The following is a 22,203-nucleotide window of genomic DNA, read 5'->3' on the forward strand; positions in this document are numbered from 1 at the left end:
ATGTTTACAACAATTTTAAATATGTATTGTTTTGCATTATATTGAATTAGTTTTTTAATTATTATACATGTATTTTTTTTTTTTTTAAACACATATATATATATATATATATATATATATATATTCATATACATACACTTTCTATTTGTTATTCGTTCTATCCGATATTTTCTTTTTTATGATTGTATATAAACTCCCTTTACAACATTTTAAAAAATTTTAAATAAAAATCTATGTATAAAGAAAAAAAATAGAAAATATTAAATCATTTTAAATGTATTTCATAAAAAATTTAACTGAAAAAATAAGTTATATGTATAAAAAAATACATACACATACATACATACATACATACATACATACATACATATATATATAGCATATTTTTTGATGTCTTGCTATGGAAGAAATGCAACTGCCTTTTAAAAAAAATTATGACGAAACAAAAGAAACAGAGATTAATATCTCTTTAACAAACAATAATGAAAATCAAATAGGATATGAAAAAACAGAAAAACAATTAAATACGTGTGCGAGTAGCGTTCAAGAAGTGCTACAAATAAAATCAGAAATTTATGATAACATTCTTAATATGTACAATAAAGGTAAAAATATAATAAAAATCATATGAACACAAATAATAACTACAGAATTAATCAAAATTTACTCATGTACCTTTCTTCCTATATTTTTTATGTAGAAACAAAATCTTCTGAACATAATCACAAAAGTAAATCAAATATTGGAGATAATAATTTTAATGATCAAGAAAATGAACATACGTCAATATTTTATCAACATAGTTTAAAAAACCAAAAAAAAGATTACCAGGATTATATTCTAGATGAAGAAATAATCAATGGAAATTTAGAAAATGAAGATCCATATGATGAAAATATTTATCAACAAGAAGAAAATATATATACAGACCAATACGAATATAACAAAATTCATGATGACAAAATAGAGGAAGTCAAATATGAAAATGTATTGAACCAAAATAATACAAGCCAATCTAAAATAATAAAAAAAAATAAAATTAAGAAAAACATCTGATCAGATGAAAAATTATTCCACAAATAATATCACTCACGAGGTAATAATTACAAAAATATATATATATATATATATATATATGTATTATTTATTTTATTCATTCAATTAATAATTCATATATCCATTTTTAAATTTAATATATATATATATTTGCACCTTTGAAGGATATAATTCTAGATATATATAAAAACACCATAGAACATAAAAAGACAAACTTTTTGTGTTTAGAAGAAATTTTAAAAAACATTAATTTAATATTAAAAAAGCAAATTGACCTTAATAATAGCAACGAGACTGAAAAATCGGAGAGGCACATATTATTAAAAAATATTTACCAAGTAAAAATAAAAAAATAAACATACATACATATATACATAAATGTAAATATATATATATATATATATATATATATATTTCTTTTTCATTTTATTTGCTAATTCATTCATATAAAGATAAAAAAACAAATCGAAGATAAATCCTTTAATTCCTTAAACAATAAAGATTTCATCAAATACTTTATAAAGAATTTTCAAAAAGAAGAAAGGCGTCTAAGTGAACTCAAATTGAATGAACAAACAAAAAAAGACACCATAAAATTTAATATATCATATAATTTAAATGGAAATAAAAAAAATGATCATACATATATTAAACAAAACAATGAACAATTTAAAGAAACAAATAAAAACGTTCATTTATTCCTGTCTCATTTAAATCAACTAGAAAAAAGCATTCTTACATTTACTCATTTTTGTACAAATATTTCTAATCAAACACATACCGAAAATAATATTTATTTAAATCCATTGGAAAATAAGGTAATAAATGGAGAGATAGCTGTTTAAAAAAAAAAAAAAAAAAAAAAAAAAAAAAAAAAAAAATTTTATTATTTTATTTTACCTGACTTGTTCATAATATATTTAGACATTCCAAAAAAAAAAAAAAAAAAAAAGTATACATATATAAATAAATAAATATATATAAATATATAAATATATATATATATATATATATATATATATGTATAATTATTTAATTTTCATTTCATACATTAATGATAGGTTTATTTATTTGTCCAAAACCCAGAAGCAATGAGACTGGTTCGAAAACTTGAAAATAATATGAACAGAATAAAAAGTATTTGTTTACACATTTGAAGAATGTTATTATTATGCTGTCTTTTTTAAGATATATAGGTGTATAGAAAATACATCATATACATTAAAACGTTTAATCAAATCTTATGAGAGTTACATGATAATTTTTTTTTATGTACATTTACAGTTATTATTATCTAACATATATATATATATATATATATATATGTATGCATTTTATGTATAGTTATTATTTAATTTATTTTATTTTCAAAAATGATCATGTTGTATGATAAATTAAAGAAATTGAAAATTATTATAAATATTAAGTTATATAATTAAAATAAAAATACATAGAATAAAATACATTTGTAAGTTCCTAACCAATGCAATACTAATAATATATATTTTAATATATGTATGTGTATGTATTTGTATAATAAGAACACATAAAATATATTTTTTTTAAATTATTTTTATACGAACTTTTAAATGTACTACTAAAATATAAAAATGGAAAAATATAATTGATCATATGTTTTCATATATAAAAAAAAAAAAAAAAGAGAAAGTATATAAAAATATATATTCATATATATATTCATCTTATTGTTCTTATATACCTTTTATGAAGTTAAAGAATGACTTTAGGTCACGTTTTTTTTTTTTTTTCTTTTTTTTTTTATTTTTATAAGAATCTTTTTATAAAAAAGCCTTATGGACACGAAAATATATCAAAATATAAATTATTTATATATATTTAGTCTATTTAATTTTTCTGTGTTCCTTTTAACAATACTATAAAATTTCATGTCTGAATTGTATAATACTAAGTATTATTTACAAATAATTACATCACATATAAAAAATTATGATAAATTGTATATTTTATAAATATACGATTTTCAATTTTTTTATTTCTTTATATATCATTTACATGTTATATTCCATAATTTTTTTTTTTTTTTTTTTTTTGTACACTTTATATATATAATGGTCTAACAACATGCGCACACACATGAATATTCATATTTGTGCAATTTTTTTTTTTTTTTACAAAAATATATATATATGTATAAATATATTATATAAGCAGTATATAATGTGAATATATATATATATATATATATATATATATATAATACAAAGATATAATTTAAAAAAAAAAAAAAAAAAAAAAAAAAATGGAACATATACATATATAATATATATATATATATATATTTTTTTTTTTCAGATTGCAAGTACTATATGTGCATTTATATATATTACAATTAATTATATATTTTATATAAATACCCATTTTTACATACATATATATATATTTTATTACATTTATTTTAATTTATTTTTGTCAAAAATTTTTATATTTCTTTGATGTTCCGTTCTATAATTTCACTAAAATGCATTTGTCATTAGTCTTGAATTCAATATATACGTCTTTTTTTATTAAACAAAAAAAAAAAAACTTCTTATTAATAATGTAAAAAATAAAAGGAAAGATTAATAAGTGTTTTCTTTTTTTTTTTTTTTTTATTAATTTATTTATTTATTAATTTATTTATTTTTCTTTTTCCTTTTTGAATAATTAAAAAAAATAAACCATTTAAAAAGAAAGTAAATATAATTATCTATAAATAAATATACATATATATATATAAACAAAATTATGGAACCACTGCCTGATCCAAAGAATGATAGACAAGTGAAGGATGTTGAGCCTCCACCAGCAAAAGTAAGAAGAATACTCATTGAAAATTTTATCTATCATTATGAATATTTATGTCTAATTTTGGTTTTTATTTTATATTTATAACTTTAACATTTTCATAAATATATAATATACATTTGTAATTTGGAACACACACATATATATATATATATATATATATATTTATTTATTTATTTATTTATATTTCATATACTAGCTAGCCAAAATATATTAAAAAAAAAAAAAAAAAAGATAAATTATGAACAATTCATAATTTTCTTAATTTTGTTCATATTACTTTTTTTTTTTTTTTTTATTTATTTATTTATTTTATTTTATTTTATTTTTTATTTAGCCGTTAAGCTTAGAACTGCTATATCCAAACGGAACGGAAGAACCACCAGATTATAAAGCTCTAAGAGATCATTTAAAAAAGGAGGGACGTATTAGGAAAGAAGATTGTTTAGATATAATTAAAAAAGTGATAGATATAGTAAGCAATGAACCGAATTTATTAAGATTAAAGGACCCAATAACAATAGTTGGAGATATTCATGGTCAATATTATGATTTATTAAAATTATTGGAAGTAGGAGGTAATCCTGACCATACTCAATTTTTATTTTTAGGAGATTATGTAGATAGAGGTTCTTTTAGTATAGAAGTATTATTATTATTATATGCATTAAAAATAAATTTCCCTGATCGTATATGGTTAATACGAGGAAATCATGAATGTCGTCAAATGACAACATTTTTTAATTTTAGAGATGAATGTGAATATAAATATGATATAGTAGTATATTATGCTTTTATGGAATCTTTTGATACGATACCTTTATCAGCTGTAATCAATGGTAAATTTTTAGGGGTCCATGGTGGTTTATCTCCTGATTTAATATTATTGAATCAAATATGTTCATTTACTAGATTTCAAGAACCACCTCGTTCAGGAATTTTCTGTGACATCTTATGGTCAGATCCTATTGATGAAGATAAAGAAGAACATACTATACAAACTGAATCATATTTTCCTAATGACATAAGAGGCTGTAGTTATTTTTTTGGTTACAACGCAGCTACAACATTTTTAGAAAAAAATGGATTATTATCAATAATAAGAGCTCATGAAGCTCAACTTGAAGGATACAAAATGCATCAGACAAATTTAAAGACTGGATTTCCAATAGTTATAACTATATTTTCAGCACCTAATTATTGTGATGTATATAACAACAAAGGTGCAGTTTTAAAATTTGATAGTAACACATTAAATATACAACAGTTTAGTTTTTCACCTCATCCTTATCACTTACCTAATTTTATGAATTTATTTACCTGGTCTTTACCATTTGTAAGTGAAAAAGTTACAGAGATGTTATATTCTCTTTTAAATTGTAGTATGAATGATACTGATGAAGGTATAAACGATATCGTACTACCTAAAGAAGTAATACAAATTTTAAATTATATTGAAGAGAATAATAAAAGAATGAATGACATGAATATTAATAATAACGAGGATAATGTAGAATATGAAGACAATGATCAATATACAAATGACAGTAATAATAACAACAATTTTGATGATATTACTTATGATGGTCATAAAAAAGATAAAGACAGAAAAAATAAAATACCATCAAATTATAATGCACAAGATAATAATCAATCATATGATCTTTCAGAAGGACAAAATAATTATAATGAAGAAAATGCATTCTTCAAAAATAATAATAATAATAATGATGATGATGAAAGAGAAAAGAAAGATGAAGGACAAGTATCTAAAGAAAGAACGGATACTCTAAGAAAAAAAGTACAATCTGTAGGAAGACTAATGAGAGTTTTTAGAACCTTGAGGAAAGAAAATGAATTGATTGTGCAACTAAAAGGATGTAGTCCTGGTTATAGAATACCTGTAGGTTTATTATTAAGTGGAAAAGAGGGATTAGAAAATGAGCTCGAAAAATTTACAAAGGTTAAAGAAATTGATAGTATTAATGAAAAGAGGCCATCCAACGAATAAAAAATAATAAAATAATAAAATAATAAAATAAATTAATATATTTGTGTGGATGGACTGATAAATGAGTATTCACAAATAAAATGTAAAAAAATATGATAAAATAAGAAAATCATATTACATAGAAATAGAAGAATATACAATACAATTTGTATACATAAATATATACATATTTTTATATCTTATATATAATAATTTTCGCAATACACCTTCAAAAATGAAAGAAATTTTAAAGAACACATAATAGGAATTATATCCCAAGAAATTAAATCAGCACATATATATATATATATATATATATATATATGTGTATGTCTTATTTTATTTGTTTATGTATTTTCTTTTTTATTTCATTTGGTCATATATAAAATGCATGTGTACAAAAAAATAAAAAATAAATCAAATTAAATCAAAATAAATACCAGGATTATTTTAATACACATAAATATATATGGTATATGCAACCTCCCCACAAATACAACATATATATATATATATATATATACATATAATTATTGCATTTTTAAAATATATATATATATATATTTTTTTTTTAATATTCATTTCTTTTTATGTGGCAATCCACTTATGATAATATATATATATATTTTTATTTACATATAATAATTTTTTAATTAAAATATAAAAAGAAAGTTTATAAAATAGTTTTTAATGTGTACATAGAACATATATATATATAAAATATATATTATATTTTGCCTTTTATCATCTACTTATGTGTATATATATTATGTTATTCATATTTATATGTATAAAACTTTATTAACCACTTATTAAGCATATATATATTTATTAATATATATATATTTTTTTATGCATATATTTCTTCAAATTATAATGCTTATAAATTAGATATAATATAAAAATTATGTATCAATTTTTTTTTTTTTTTTTTCCTGGTTATATTTTCATAATATTTTTAATATATAAATAAAAATACGTTTAATTTTTTTTTTAATGTCTAAACGTATGACAAAAATAAAATAAAATAAAATAATAAAAAAAAAAAAAAACATCTTAAGAAAAAAATTAATTATATAAATATTGTACAAAAAAATAAAATATATATATATATATATATATATATATATATATAATTTGCAAGACTATTAAAGGATAATGAAATTATTGTATATTCAATTAATCTTACATTATAAAAACAGCATCATATATATAATAATATCTATATATTATATGCATATGCAAATGTGTTGTAGTTTTCCACTTTTATATTTTTAGTTAATCTATCATCACGTTTTTTATTATCACCTATAAATAGAAATATATATATATGAAAATATAAATACTTGTATGTCATATATATATATATATATATATATATATTTATGTGTGACTAACTTAATATGCTGAATGGATTATTTTGTATATATATATTTCCATCTACATTATATATACACTTTCTATAATCATAGAAGAAAAAATAATTTTGTATATTTTTTGTATTTTTTGTATTGAAATAATAATCCTTAAGTTTTTGACAACTGTCTAAAGAGATGTTAGTATTTAATAATTCATCTTTTATTTTGTTAATATTTTTATTTGCATTTATTTTATTTTTATTATCTTCTTCTATATCTTCATAAAATTGTATATTTTTTATTTTCCTTGAAAAAAATATTTCTTCAAGTGGTGAGTATTCATATCTCTTTTGAATTTCCATGATATTTTAAAAGAAAAAAAAATACGTAATGAGCATAAAGTTTATAATAAGCAAAATAAATACAACAATAAGAAATTATATAAATAAAAATATATACATATATATATATGTATATATATTTTTTTTTTTTTTTTTTTTTTTTTTTTATGTTGTCCTTTAATTCTTCTACTGTGCAAGCGCTTTTTAAATTACGTTTTTCTTTCCCTGTGATGGTTATTAAGAAATAAAAAAAAAAATAAAAAATAAAATATATATAAAAAATATAAAATATAATATATATATAATAATACACATAGAATGACAATATATAATATATAAATATATATATATATATATATATATATTTTTTTTTTTATATTTTTTATCGTTTTCACCTACTGCCCTTATATTTTATACCATACATATTCTGATATGTATACAAAAAAAAAATAATAATAAAATAAATAATAAATATATTATATATATATATATATATTTTTTTTTTTTTTTTTATAATTTAATTATTGTTAACTTTATTTGTTATATATAATTAAATAATTAAAAAAATTATATTTAATTATATTTTTTTATAAGCAGGGTCAACATATATATAATATATATATATATATAATTATTTATTTTATTGAAACATGACCAGTAAAAAATGTTAAAATAAAAATATATTTAAAATGTAATGACTACTTTTTTTTTTTTGGTTAAAATAAAAAAATAAATACATAAATATTATATATATATATATATATATATTTATTTGTATATATTTATTTTTTATTTATATTTTTAATAATGAAAAAGAAAAAGTATGTTTTTCTGGAATTTAGTATCAATCGTATTACTCTTGGTAAGGTTTATTTTGAATTATTTAATGATGAAGAAATAAAAAAATCCGTAAATAATTTTTTAAGTTTATGTAAGGGTCAAGACTATCATAGTATATATTCTAATGAGATTTTAAGTTATAAAAATTGTAAGATCGAGAAAATAAAAAAAGGAAAATGTATAAAGACTGGATATTTAAGAAATAAAATAAATATAAATGATGATCAATCATATTATAATAAGAATAATATAAATAATAACAATAATAATAATGATGATAATTATGATGATTATAATTCTATAGATAATATATATAATTCTTTAAAAAATAAAATGAAAAAGAATAAAACAAATAAATATGAAAAAGTAGAATGTATATATGGAAATTATTATAATAAAGAATATAGTAAGAGAAAACATACATGTGCAGGTTTATTAACCATGATACAAATTGAAGATAAAAAATATTCATCCATATTTAAAATAACTCTAAATAAAACATATTCATATAATAATAAAAATATTATTATAGGACAAGTTATAAAAAATATGCATATATTAAGAGCTATAGAAATGTTGCCTACTTATAACAATGGAACTCCAAAAGTTCATTTGTATATATCTGACTGTAATGAAGTAAATGAAGCATTTTTTAAAAAAGAAAAAATATCATCAAGACAAATGTATATTAATCATATGTTTGAAATGTCAGTCAAACAATCTGTACAACATGATATAGCAAATGGAGACAATAATAATAATGATAATAATAATAATAATGATAATAATAATAATAATGATAATAATTTTATATATGAACAACATACATATAACCATTCTTATGACGATTATACTATAAAAAAAAAATCATATGACAATTTTAACAATGAAAATATTAATGAGAAACAAAGAGGAATTATATTATTAAATAAAATATTTCAACAAATAGATGATCATATTAAAAATGATAACAATTTAATGGAACAAAAAAAACAAAAAAAAAAAAATGATGATACTCTTCAGAATGATAATATCAAGAGTGATTATTTTGATAAAGAACAAAAGGATTTTCAAAATTATAAATCGTTTAAAGAGAATGATAAAAATTATAATAAAAATCAAAAACACGTAGATTGTTCTATGCAACAAATGTATGAACTATCATCACCATCATCGTCATCATTTCATAATCATGAAAATTATCTTAACAAACAAATGACAGATAGAGAAAGGAAGTTATTAAACATACAAATGAAAATCAATCAATCTAAAATGTTTAATCATATGGAAATTAAAAAAGAAAAAATGCATGAGAGGATAGGTCTAGCAAGCACTCATCGTTTTGATGAGTACATGAAATATAAATATGAGAAAAATGTTAATATAACAGATGTGCATTCTAAAGGAGTAAAACAGAAAGGGGATCAAGAAAAAACAGGAAGTATATTAGATGAACAGAAGGAGGATATTATAAATAATGCAAGGGAAAAAACAAATAATAATACACACATTGATGATAATAATAATAATAATAATACACACATTGATGATAATAATAATAATAATAATACACACATTGATGATAATAATAATACATATGTTGATGGAAATAATGATAATAATTACAAACGAGATAAACTCTATAATACTAGCGCATTTAACGTTAAAAAAATAATGCTTAAAAAAAATAAGAAAAAAGACGATACATACGAACTAGATAATGATACAAATTTATACAAAAAAATAAAATTTAATTTCTCAATCAACAGAAAAATATATGATGAGAAAAAAAATATATATGGATCAAATTTCTATAATGTTAATTTATTAAATCATGAAAATACAAAAGGTAATGAATATGATAAAAATAAAGTTGTAGAATTCTGTAAGAAACAACAAGAGTTAAGAAGTAAAATTAGTAGGAAGAGAAAAGAAAAAGAAGGAATATTCAAAAATTATATTAATCAAAGAAATAAAATATATAATAAAAAGTTGGATCGATATTTTAATAAGCATACACTGGAAATTAGAAAGCAGCTTGAAAATCCATCATAAAAAAAAAAAAATATACATATATATATATATATATATATATTATTTTACTTAAAACGTATGAAACATTTTTTTTTTTTTTTTCTTTTTTTTTATAATGATATATATGTTTAATTTTTTTATTCCTTTAAATAAATATTAAAGTAATATATAATTTGGATTAAATAAAAAAGGTATAAATAATTAAATATATATATATATGTTAAAATATTTATGTATTTTTTTTTTTTTTTTTTTTTTTGATTTCTACATATATAAACTCAAAATAAAAGAAGCTTAAAAATAAATTTGAAGTTATATAATATTGTTATATGTCAGGTTACAAAAAAATAAATAAATATAAATATATCATATCTTTTAATTTTTTAATTTTTTTGATATGTAGCTGTATGGATCCATATATATATATATATAAACAAATTAAATATATATAAAATATATTTTTACTATATATTTAAAATATTTTTACTATATATTAAAAATATTTTTACTATATATTAAAAAAAAATCTACAATTTGGATTTTTGATTTTTTCTTTTTAATGTAAATATATTTGCTAATTCAAATGGATTTTTAACTAATGGAGAAATTACATTTCCTACTTTGTTTGAATATTGTGGTGTTATTAATTGTTTATATGCTGATAAATCATTAATTTCTTTATTTATATTTATATTTAATGTTTTTTCATATCCATGTTTATCATATGGATATGGTATTTTGTCTACATAATACTTATCAAATTTTTTATCTTTTTTATTATGAAGTGTTATTGTATGTAATGGTTTATTTTTTTTGTTTTCAATAATTTCTTTTTCTTTCATTATTTTATTTTTTTCTAATTCTAATAATGTATTATAATTACACCACTCTTTGTTATTAACTTCAATATCTTTTATTTTTTCATCATCACTTAATTCGTATAGTTCTTCATCTTCTTTTATATCATCATTCTTAGGATTTATATAATCTTCATATACATTATTTTCAAAGTTATATACATTCATTTTTTCACAATATGATTCTAAAATCTCTTCATTATTAACTTTATTAATATTTTTCAAACTATTTTCTATGACTTTATTATTTTTTTTTTTTCCACACCCCTCTCCATCTAAATTATTATTATTATTATTAATAGTAGTACGATTATTTTCAGATTTGTTTTTTTTTGTCTTGCTAGAACCTTTTATATCTTCTTTATCCTTGACATCATTTTTTTTATATTCACTAGGACTTAAATGAGTATCAACACTTATAGAATCATTCATAACATGACCATTAATATGGTTATTTGTATGGTTATTTATATGATTATTTATATGATCATTTATATGATCATTTATATGATCATTTATATGATTATTTATATGATCATTTATATCACCATTTACATCATCATTTACATCACCATTTACATCATCATTTACATCATCATTTATATCATCATTTACATCACCATTTACATCACCATTTACATCATCATTTACATCACCATTTACATCACCATTTACATCATCAATATGCAATATATTTGTCTTCTTCAAACTATTTAAAAAATCAATGTCATTTTTTAATTCCTTTTTAGCTTTCAATAATTCTTTATGACTAAAATCAGAAAGTTTATTTTTAGAGAATAAAATGTGGCTCTCCTCATCATTCTTCACTAATTCATCTGAAGAAAAGGAAGCCAAAGAATTATCTTCTTCATCATCATCATTATATATATTATCCATATTATTTTTATTTTTATTTTTATTTTCCAATTTTTTTAATATATCCTTTCTCCTATTATACATTTCTTCATTTTGTTTATTCTCTTCTGCATTCTTAACAAATGAGAATCTTAACAAATTTCTTTTTTTAAATTCATCATAAATTTTATTTTTTCTCTTTTTATCATCCAGATCGTCATGATTTTTTATATTTTCATTTGAATATGTATCAGAATGATTTTTTTGATCATCATCATTTGAAGATATTTCATCACTATCTTCTGACATGGTGTCATCATCATCATGTATGATATTATTATCTTCATTTGTTTCTTCATTCAAAGCTGTTTTTTCTATAATTTTTTTTAACATATTTTTTTCTTCTTTATCATTTTGTATGCTTTTCAAGATTTCTTTTCTTAGTTGTTCATTTTTATAACGATTAAGTGTTTTTATAGTTTTTTTTTTTTTGATATTATTTATTAAATTTCTTTTTTCAGCATATTCTTTCTCATAGTTAATTATATCTTTAATCATATCTGGATGTTCATTATATAATTTCTTCATAATTTTTCCTTCTTCTTTTTTTTCTTTAATTCTTAAATATTTTCTATAAGATTTAGATTTTATTTTTTTTCTATAACGATTCTTTCTATTTTCTATTGATAATAAAAGTTTTAATTGAGCAATCTTTTTTATTTCTTCTCGTTTCTTTTCTTTCTCAGTTCTTAATAGATCTTCTGATATGTGTAACATTTTAGATTTAATTAAATTCATTTTCATTTCTTCTTCAAAATTATATATATTAAATTCTTCTTCATTCTTATGGTCTCTCTTTATTATTTTCTCTTTATTTTGATTATAAACATTGGTTTGTTTATCGTATTTATTTAAATGGTTCTTATCAACCATATGCATCTCCAACATATTATCATCACCATCATTATTTTTATTATTATTTTTATTATTATTATTATTATTATTATTATTATCATATATTTCATTCTGTATCTTTTCTTTTCTTTTTAAAAACCTCTTAATTAATTTCTTGTTTAAAAATTCGTCACCTTGATTTCCTTTTTTTTCCTTTTGCCTTCCAAATTCTATCTTGCTTGAATTTTGAATTACATTATATGCCTTATTCATTTTATTTAATAATTTTACATTCTGAATATATCCTACTGTAGTATTAAATTTTTGTTCTTCTATAAAGGATAGATGTTTCTTTCCTTTCTTTTTATTTTGTTCGTTCTCTAGAAAATTTAAATCTTTTTGTAGACCCTGACTAAAGAAATTATCATTTGAATAAATTAAGTCAGTCAATTCTATTTTTTCTTTGTTTTCTTTGTTTAGTTTATACATATCGTCTTTTAATGAGTAGTATTGATACAAGTCATGAACATCATCACCACCATCATTATGATGATCATCATCGTCGTCACCATAATGGATATTATTATTATCATCGCTCAATTTATTTTTCTTCTTTTTATTTTTCTTTTTATTTAATTCCTTCTCTTTATCATTAGAATTTTCTAAAAATTTCATAAAGTTTACAGATGAATATTCTTCATCATTCTTATCATTTGTATATGACACATGGTCATTCTCAATGCTTTCCATAATCCTTTCTTCGTTGTCTGTTATTATTTCATCCTCATCGATAAATGAATTGGAATAATAATTATCATTTTTTTTTTTTTTTTTTTTTTTTTTTTTCTTTTCGACGACCATTGTGTCTTTCATAGAATTTTTTAATTTTTTTGATATTTTTGATATTTTTGACAATTTTGATATTTTTGACAATTTTGATATTTTGTTTTTTTTTTTAATATTTAAATTTGTTATATCCTCCTCATATTTATCATCAGATGGGATAGCAATATTTTTGATAATTCTTTTTTCTATACTACTATCATCATTGTCCTTTTTATTTTTAATTTTAATTACCATTTTGTTTTTTTTATTCTTTTTATTTTTCAACAGTTTCTTATTTTTGATGGATAAAATATTTTTCTTATGGTTTGATTCATACAAACATAATGAATCCTTAACATTCTTCAATTTTTTTGTTTTTTTTTTTTTATTTCTTATTGTTATATCATCATCACAACTCTCCATTTTTAAAGGTTCTATAATTTTAATATTATTATATATATATATATATATATAGAAACCTTTAAAAGAATTATAAATATCTAAGGAGAGTTAAATATATTATTTATTTTTATATAGTTTGTATTTGATTCTATATTTTTCATAATTATATTATCAAGGTTATAATATATATATATATATTTATTTATATATATTTATTTATTTTGTAATTGAAAAAATAAAAGTGACTGTCATGTCGTACGATATTTTGTAATTATTTAATTTTTTATTAATCAGTTAATTATTATAATACTACAACAAAATGTTTTTTTTTCAAACATCCAAAAAATAAAAAAAATAAAAATAAAAATAAAAAAATATACATATATATATATATATATATATATATATATATATATATATATGTATAAATTAATTCTCTCTATATATTTAATTTTATCTATTTATCTTAGAGTATACTATTATATATAAGGTTTATTAATTAAAATATAAATTTCTTGTAATTAAAAGGATATATAAATATATATATATATTATAATAATATATATATTTCTATTAGTGTTCCATATAAAAAAATAAGCAGAATAATTTTTTTTTTTTTTTCCTCCATACTTACAATTAATTAATATCAATACAATGTCACATATAATATATATTATAACATTTAATTTTATGCGCTTTTTTTCAATTTAACTACAATTAATTTTTAATATATAAAAATCAAAAGAATTTATATATATATATATATATATATATTTATTTATATATACTAAAAAAATAAAATAACAATAATAAAATAAAATAAAAAATATATGATATATACATGTATTTATTATATATATATGATATTATATGCTCTAGTTGTATATATTATTCTTTTAAGCATATAATAATTTTTGCAACACTTCAAAAAAAAATAAGATAAAACTATATTTAATATTTTGTTAATAATATATATATATATATATATATATTTATTTATTTATATATATTATTCTTTTTATTTCAAAAGATACAAATATATTTTTTTTTTTTTTTGAATGTTAAGAGCGGACAAGAAAAAAAATAAAATAAAATAAAAAATAATAAAAATAAAAATAAAAAATATATACATATATATTATATATATATATTTATTTATTTATATATTAGTTAGAATTTATTAGTCTTAATGAATCTTGTAATGCCTTTGTGTAATGATTTACTGCTTGAACAATATCATCATCTGCTGCTTCTCTTGCTTGCGATTCCATAATTAATCCATTTTTTATTGTTGCTATTTCTTCTAGCACAAAATTTTGAAAGTTCTCATTTTTTCCTTTCTTCTCTCGTTTTATTTCTTCTATGTATGATATAATTTCTTGGTACTTACTATCCCGTATATTCTAAAAAATAAAATAAATAAATATATATATATATATATATATATATAACTGCCCATATATGTTGATTATAAAAAAAAAAAAAAAAAAAAAAAAATAAATGTTTATATTTACACACACAGATAACCGACAAAGGAATATTTATCATACATATATATATATATATATATATATATATATATTTATTTATTTATTTATTTGTTACCTTCTCTGTATTTATTTTTTCCTCGTTTTTTTTTTCAATGTCTTCCAACTTTTTACAAATATTATTTTCTTTCTCCTTGTTATGAACTTTTTCTTGTTGAAAGTTTGACTGGAGCACTGCAAATTCTTGTGCAATATGATTATTTTTTTTTTCTAATGATTGAATACATTTAACTTTTTCATTTTCTATATTAGAACTAATAGTATTAATTTTATCATTTAAAACTTTTATAGCATTTTCAATTTCATTTACTTTATCGTGTACAACATTTTCTATTTTTTCTTGTACTTTTAAAATTTCAGATGAAAATATATTTTGAATATTTCTATTATGTTCTATTCTTTTTTTGATTTCATTATTTAGATTTTTTTCAAGTTTATTAATAGCTTCTCTGATAATATAAATTTTTTCTTTTTCTACATTTTTTTTTTGGAGAATTTCATTCTTTATTTCTTTTTCAAATCCTTCAATTTTTTCACATAATCTTTTTATCTTAATCTTAGTATTGTTGTTTATACATTTATCATTCATATCAACAGGGTTCTTAAAACCATGATTAAATATTATACTTTCATTTTTTTCAAGATTCATACTGTTCTTTTTCTTGGAATTATATATAAGAGTTGTCTTTTTAACATTTGATCCTTTATCCATGCCTATTCTTTTAGAATTAAAAAATATATCTTCATCATTAAAAATAATATCATTATTATTTCGTAGGTTATTCATACTGTTTATATGTTTAATGTTACTAAGATGTGTAGATGGATTATTATAATGTGAGTTATGAACATTGTTCATATTATTCATATTATTTGTATCACTTATATGATTTAAATTGGTCGTATTATTCACACTATTTATATTATTCATATTATTCATATTATTCATTTTATTTATGTTATATGCTTGATTTATACTATCCATACTATTAACATGACTAGCATTATTCATATTAACATAATTTTTATTTAATGCTTCATAAAGTGGTTTATTCATTTTATTGTAGTCACAAAAATTCATTATATTATTTCTTGTAAGATTAAGAGAATTATTCATATTTTTTTCAAACAAATTATTTTCTAATTCGTATGAAAAATTATATGGTTTTGAATAACTTTGTTCTTGTAATTGTTCTTTTTCTTGCAATTTTTCTTTTTCTTTTTCTTTTTCTTGTAATTGTTTTTGTTTTTTAAATTCTATATTTTTTGGATATACCTGTTGTGGTCTTACTGTTCCCTTTTCTTCTTCTAAGTCTACGTCTATATCTATATCTACTTGTACTTTATCCTTTTCTTTTTTTTCTTTTTTTTCTTTTTTTTCTTTTTTTTCTTCTTTTTTCTCTTCTTTTTCCTCTTCTTTTTCCTCTTCTTTTATATGTTTATGATTACTCTTATTGTTTAACTTATGATCCTTATACAATTCACCTTTATCCTTTATATATTGATTATTAATTTCCTTATTTTTTTTATTATCCTTTGTTGATTTCTTCTTCTTATAAAAATTTTTCTTTTCAATATTTATATTATGACTAGTTGCAAAATTGTTACTGCTATATTCTTCCGTATTTTGAGAAAGGTTACTATTCTTTCTATAAAATGAATTTTCTTTTTTTTGTTTATTATATGTATTATTTATATCTCCCAAAAAATCTTTAGCTTTATCTTTATATAGTTCTTCAAATTCAGAAGTATATACAAAATAATTTATATTACTTTTATTATTTATATTATCTTTTTTTTCTTCACAAGATGATGAACTGCTATTATTGAAACTGTATATGCTTTCTTTATATGTCGAGAAATTATCGTCCCTTTTCTTAAAAATCTCTGGATCTTTTTTATTATTATTATTGTGATTCTCTTTATTATAAAACATTATATGAGAATATACTATACAAATATGATAATCTATATATATACATATATATATATATATATATTCAAGTGATCATTTTACAATGCACAAAAAAATAAATATATAAAAAAAAAAATTGGAAAGAGAAAACCAAACAGAAAGAAATATACAAATACATACACACAAACATATATATATATATATATATATATATGATACCATAAAAAATATATTATCAAGTGTCTATAGAAAAAAAAGTTTATAATAAAATGTATAACCCAGATATAAACACATTCCAAGGGTTTCAAAAATATTATTATAATAAACAACACAAAAAAAAAGAAAAGGAAAGAATTATATGAAGTGAAAAGGCATGAATAAGATATGCTTTTTTTTTCTTTTTTTTAAATTATATACAGATATATAATCATAATAATAGATGACTACATATATATATATATATATATATTTTTAATATGTGAAAAAAAAAATTAAACCTTTAAAACTCATGCTTTAATAATGATATAATAAAAAAAAATTATATCGTCCTGTATATACCATGGGGGTGGTACACATTTACAACAAAAAAAAAAAAAATAAAAATAAAATAAAATATAAATTACAAAACATATATACAATGTAATATATTAAATATATCAATCAAAATGATATATATCTAATATACATATTTATAATATCATTAAATATACAAAAATAAGGAGAAAATAAATACGTATTATATATATATAACAAAAAAAAAAAAAAAAAAAATATATATATATGTATTTTTTCCATGAAAAAATATTATTAATATATACGCATGTATATTATGTTTGTATGTTTTGAATAAAATTTATTCAAGAGAATATTTTCATTCATTTAAAAAAAAAAAAAAAAAAAAAATTTATGTTACCCATAAGGAGATAATATACTTATTATATACATATAATAATGAGAATATATTTTTTTAACATATTGTATTTTATTTTTATTTTTCACATCATTCTTATTATTTAATAAAAAAAAAAAAAAAAAATACATATTTCTAATACTGTCTGCAGATATGGTGCATTTATAAGATCTTATAAAGTGTATATTATATATATATATTTTTTTTTTTTTTTTTCATTTTATGAATATGAAGAGTTCACTTATTTAAACCCTACAACCACATTTAAAAAAAATAAATATAAAAATATTAATTAGTAAATCCACACATACGTACATACATACATAAATATATATATATTATATATTTTTTAAAATGTATATTTTATTAATATCTTCTGAAAGTAGAATGATGACATATTCATATAAAAAGGTATATATGACATAGGATCAGAGTATATATATATACTATCTTTTTTTTTTTTTTTTTTTTTTTTTTTTTTTAAATTTCTCTGATAATAAAACCTTAAATCTTTTAAAATACTTTAAAAAATGTCGTTAATTTTTCAAATTATATTTATATAAGAAATAAGCCTGTACCTTATATTTAAGATAAATATCATAAATAAAATTATATATATATATATAATTATTATTTATTTTTATTTTTATTTTCTTGGCTCAAAATATATGAAAAAACAAATATAAATGTAAAAAAATCATTTTATTAGTCATGTTTTATTCTTAAGGGGAGAATATCTTTATCATGAATCTAAACGTCAATATAGAAACTGTAGGGAAATTATCAGAGCACAAAGGTAAACAAAATATACTTAAATATTAAAAATTCATATGTAAATAAAATTAATATTCATCCTTATATCAATTTTTTTTCTATGTGGAGAAAATGAAATAAGAAAGAGTTATAATATATATATATATATATATATATTTTATTTTCTATTCAGCTTGTATTACAAAAATAATATTTAGCGATGATGAAAATTATATTCTTAGTTCAAGCCTAGATAATAAAGTATGTCTATGGAATGTAAATACTCATTTACATATCAACAGTTATAAAGGTATAATTATAAAAATTTTATGACAATAAAATAATTCATTTAATCATAATATTATTTGTATATGTATTTTTTTCATTATTTATATATTATTAGATGTTCATAAAAAGGGAATAAATGATATAGCTCTTTTTCGTGACAACACGAAATTTTTCTCAGCAGGTAGGAAAGGGTTTCTATGATATATATATGACATGTTTATTATATAATACTATATATATATATATATATATATATATATATATATATTTATATTTATATATTTATATATTTATATTTTTTTTTTTTAAGGGAATGATTTATATGTTTATTTGTGGGATACGCTATCAAACAAGATATTGAACAGGATTAACGTAAATGGTTATAAAAAAAAAATAAATATTTTCATACATTATAAGCTTCAATATATATATATATATATATATATATATGAATATACATATACATATTTCCTTTTTTATGTAGACAAAATAAATGTAATAAGATTAAGTACTAATGAAAAATTACTCTTCTGCAGTAAAAATAATGCCGTTAATATTTATGACTTTAGAGAAAGGGATTTCAAAAAAAAAAATAATCCATTACAAATATTTAATGAAGCAAAAGATTGGATATCAGAGTAATTAAAAAAATAAATAATTATATAATTGAATATTATAATATTATCAAATTTAAATGTATATGCATATTTTTTTTTTTTTTCCCCCCTTATTTCAGTTTTATTGTTGACGATTTTGAAGTATACACATGCAGCATTGATAATATACTGAGAATTTACGACTTAAGGATGGGGAAATTTATGAATTATGATATGAAATCATCAATTTTAAGTATTGACATAACAAATGACAAGAATTATTTTTGTGTCAATTTGATAGACAATACTATAAAACTGGTGGAGAAAAATAGCGGTAATAAATAAATAAATAAATAAATAAATATATATATATATATACATATATATATATTTTTTTTTTTATAACTTTGTAGGAACCGTTCTTGGGTTATATAAAGGAGATGTGAATAACAAACATAGAAGGAATATCAAGTTGGACACCAAGAATAAATATATTTTTTCCTGTTCACATAAAAACGAAATATTAATTTACGATATTGTCAGAAGTAATACAATTAACAACACAACTTTTTATGAAAAGTTAGAGTATGAAGAAGATCTTGACATTTATAAAAATACTTATTTTCAATTAAATATAGGTAAGCCAACCTACTATTTAAATGTTAATAAAAATATGCTCCCAGAAAATTCATATATCGATAGAGAAAAATATAAATCTATTTTAAATAAATACAAATACTATGGAAAAAAAAAAAAACATATTGATTCTTCAGATAAAGATTTTCAAAATATTAATAATAAATTAGTATGTGGTGACATAGATGGTAACATACATATATTGCAGTTATATTACAATTAACATTATCAAATGTTTACAAAAAAAAAAAATTATAAGTAACATATGTACATATATATATGCATGTATGTATGTGTTTGTATTTTTTATTTTTTTTATATTTCTATATTTTCATATGTATTTTATTTTTTTGGTTTTCTTTTTTTATTTGTTCTAAAAATATACACACAACAACAACAAAAAAAAAACTTTTTTTAAAATAATAATAAAGTTTCTTTTAATTATATATTTATAATACATTCACATATAATAATAACAAATAGCTACTTTTTTTTTTTTTTATTATTATGACATGTTCATATAAAAAAAAATAAACATATTAGCTAGTTTTCATTTTATTATTATGACCTGTTCAGATAATAAAAGAAAAAAAAAAAATAGCTACTTTATACTTTATTTTTATAGCTTGTTCAAATAAAAAATAATAAAATAAGCTATTCTTTTATGTATGCGCCACTAAAATTTTTTGTTTTATTTATCTATAGAAAAACTACAAATCATGAAAGAAAATGGAGAAAAAAAAAAAAAAAAATACATAATATATATAATATATATATATATATATATATATATGTGTTTATAATTTTTAAGATGCACATAGAAAAAATATGCCTTCATATAATATAGGGGAAAAAGGAGAAACCTATAAATTTGTCTTTACATGTATAAACCAAAAAAAAGCAAAGAATATATATACATATATATATGTATATAATTTATTTGCTTCTTGGAAGTATCTGCATTTATAAAAAAAACAAAATAAAAAGAGAGATTAAAAACTTGTCCATTCTGAAATATATAATATATATTTAAATATTTTTTTTCAAATGTGCTTAATATTTGAAATGTTATTATAAGAAAATTTATGTTTTAATATATACACAAATAAATATAATTTTTTTTTTTTTTTTTTTTTTTTTTTGTGTGTTTCATGTTCATTGTATAACTTGTATTAATCACTAAATATATATATTATATTTATATTTATTTATAATAATTATTTATATATATGAAATTAACATATTCCTAATAAAAATATATTATTTTATATAGTTAGATA

The 22,203-nt window shown here is 18.4% G+C and overlaps 7 protein-coding genes across 7 annotated transcripts; 4 read left to right on the forward strand and 3 right to left on the reverse strand.

Moving 5' to 3' along the window:
• Window positions 1–400: 400 nt before the first annotated feature.
• On the forward strand, window positions 401–2,213 carry PADL01_0802100 (conserved Plasmodium protein, unknown function; the record flags this gene model as incomplete). The annotated part of the gene is made up of 5 exons (XM_028681356.1): window positions 401–605; window positions 701–972; window positions 1,221–1,394; window positions 1,509–1,874; window positions 2,118–2,213. 5 exons carry the CDS (start codon window positions 401–403, stop codon window positions 2,211–2,213), a joined length of 1,113 nt encoding a protein of 370 aa, XP_028537742.1.
• A 1,609-nt stretch (window positions 2,214–3,822) lies between these two features.
• On the forward strand, window positions 3,823–5,893 carry PADL01_0802200 (serine/threonine protein phosphatase 2B catalytic subunit A, putative; the record flags this gene model as incomplete). The annotated part of the gene is made up of 2 exons (XM_028681357.1): window positions 3,823–3,888; window positions 4,220–5,893. 2 exons carry the CDS (start codon window positions 3,823–3,825, stop codon window positions 5,891–5,893), a joined length of 1,740 nt encoding a protein of 579 aa, XP_028537743.1.
• Window positions 5,894–7,265: 1,372 nt separating this feature from the next.
• Window positions 7,266–7,592, reverse strand: PADL01_0802300 (conserved Plasmodium protein, unknown function; the record flags this gene model as incomplete). The annotated part of the gene is made up of 1 exon (XM_028681358.1): window positions 7,266–7,592. One exon carries the CDS (start codon window positions 7,590–7,592, stop codon window positions 7,266–7,268), a length of 327 nt encoding a protein of 108 aa, XP_028537744.1.
• A 786-nt stretch (window positions 7,593–8,378) lies between these two features.
• On the forward strand, window positions 8,379–10,466 carry PADL01_0802400 (peptidyl-prolyl cis-trans isomerase; the record flags this gene model as incomplete). Its single annotated transcript, XM_028681360.1, has 1 exon — window positions 8,379–10,466. The coding sequence occupies one exon, from the start codon at window positions 8,379–8,381 to the stop codon at window positions 10,464–10,466; it is 2,088 nt and encodes a 695-aa protein (XP_028537745.1).
• Window positions 10,467–10,972: 506 nt separating this feature from the next.
• Window positions 10,973–14,299, reverse strand: PADL01_0802500 (conserved Plasmodium protein, unknown function; the record flags this gene model as incomplete). The annotated part of the gene is made up of 1 exon (XM_028681361.1): window positions 10,973–14,299. The coding sequence occupies one exon, from the start codon at window positions 14,297–14,299 to the stop codon at window positions 10,973–10,975; it is 3,327 nt and encodes a 1,108-aa protein (XP_028537746.1).
• A 1,145-nt stretch (window positions 14,300–15,444) lies between these two features.
• PADL01_0802600 (filament assembling protein, putative) lies at window positions 15,445–17,761 on the reverse strand (the record flags this gene model as incomplete). The annotated part of the gene is made up of 2 exons (XM_028681362.1): window positions 15,445–15,681; window positions 15,884–17,761. The coding sequence occupies 2 exons, from the start codon at window positions 17,759–17,761 to the stop codon at window positions 15,445–15,447; spliced, it is 2,115 nt and encodes a 704-aa protein (XP_028537747.1).
• A 1,633-nt stretch (window positions 17,762–19,394) lies between these two features.
• PADL01_0802700 (mitogen-activated protein kinase organizer 1, putative) lies at window positions 19,395–21,146 on the forward strand (the record flags this gene model as incomplete). Its single annotated transcript, XM_028681363.1, has 7 exons — window positions 19,395–19,446; window positions 19,597–19,713; window positions 19,807–19,872; window positions 20,002–20,070; window positions 20,176–20,329; window positions 20,428–20,621; window positions 20,701–21,146. 7 exons carry the CDS (start codon window positions 19,395–19,397, stop codon window positions 21,144–21,146), a joined length of 1,098 nt encoding a protein of 365 aa, XP_028537748.1.
• Between the last annotated feature and the right edge of the window lie 1,057 nt (window positions 21,147–22,203).

This window comes from Plasmodium sp. gorilla clade G2 (assembly GCF_900097015.1).
Source record: "Plasmodium sp. gorilla clade G2 genome assembly, chromosome: 8".
Taxonomy (NCBI): domain Eukaryota; phylum Apicomplexa; class Aconoidasida; order Haemosporida; family Plasmodiidae; genus Plasmodium; species Plasmodium adleri (nom. inval.).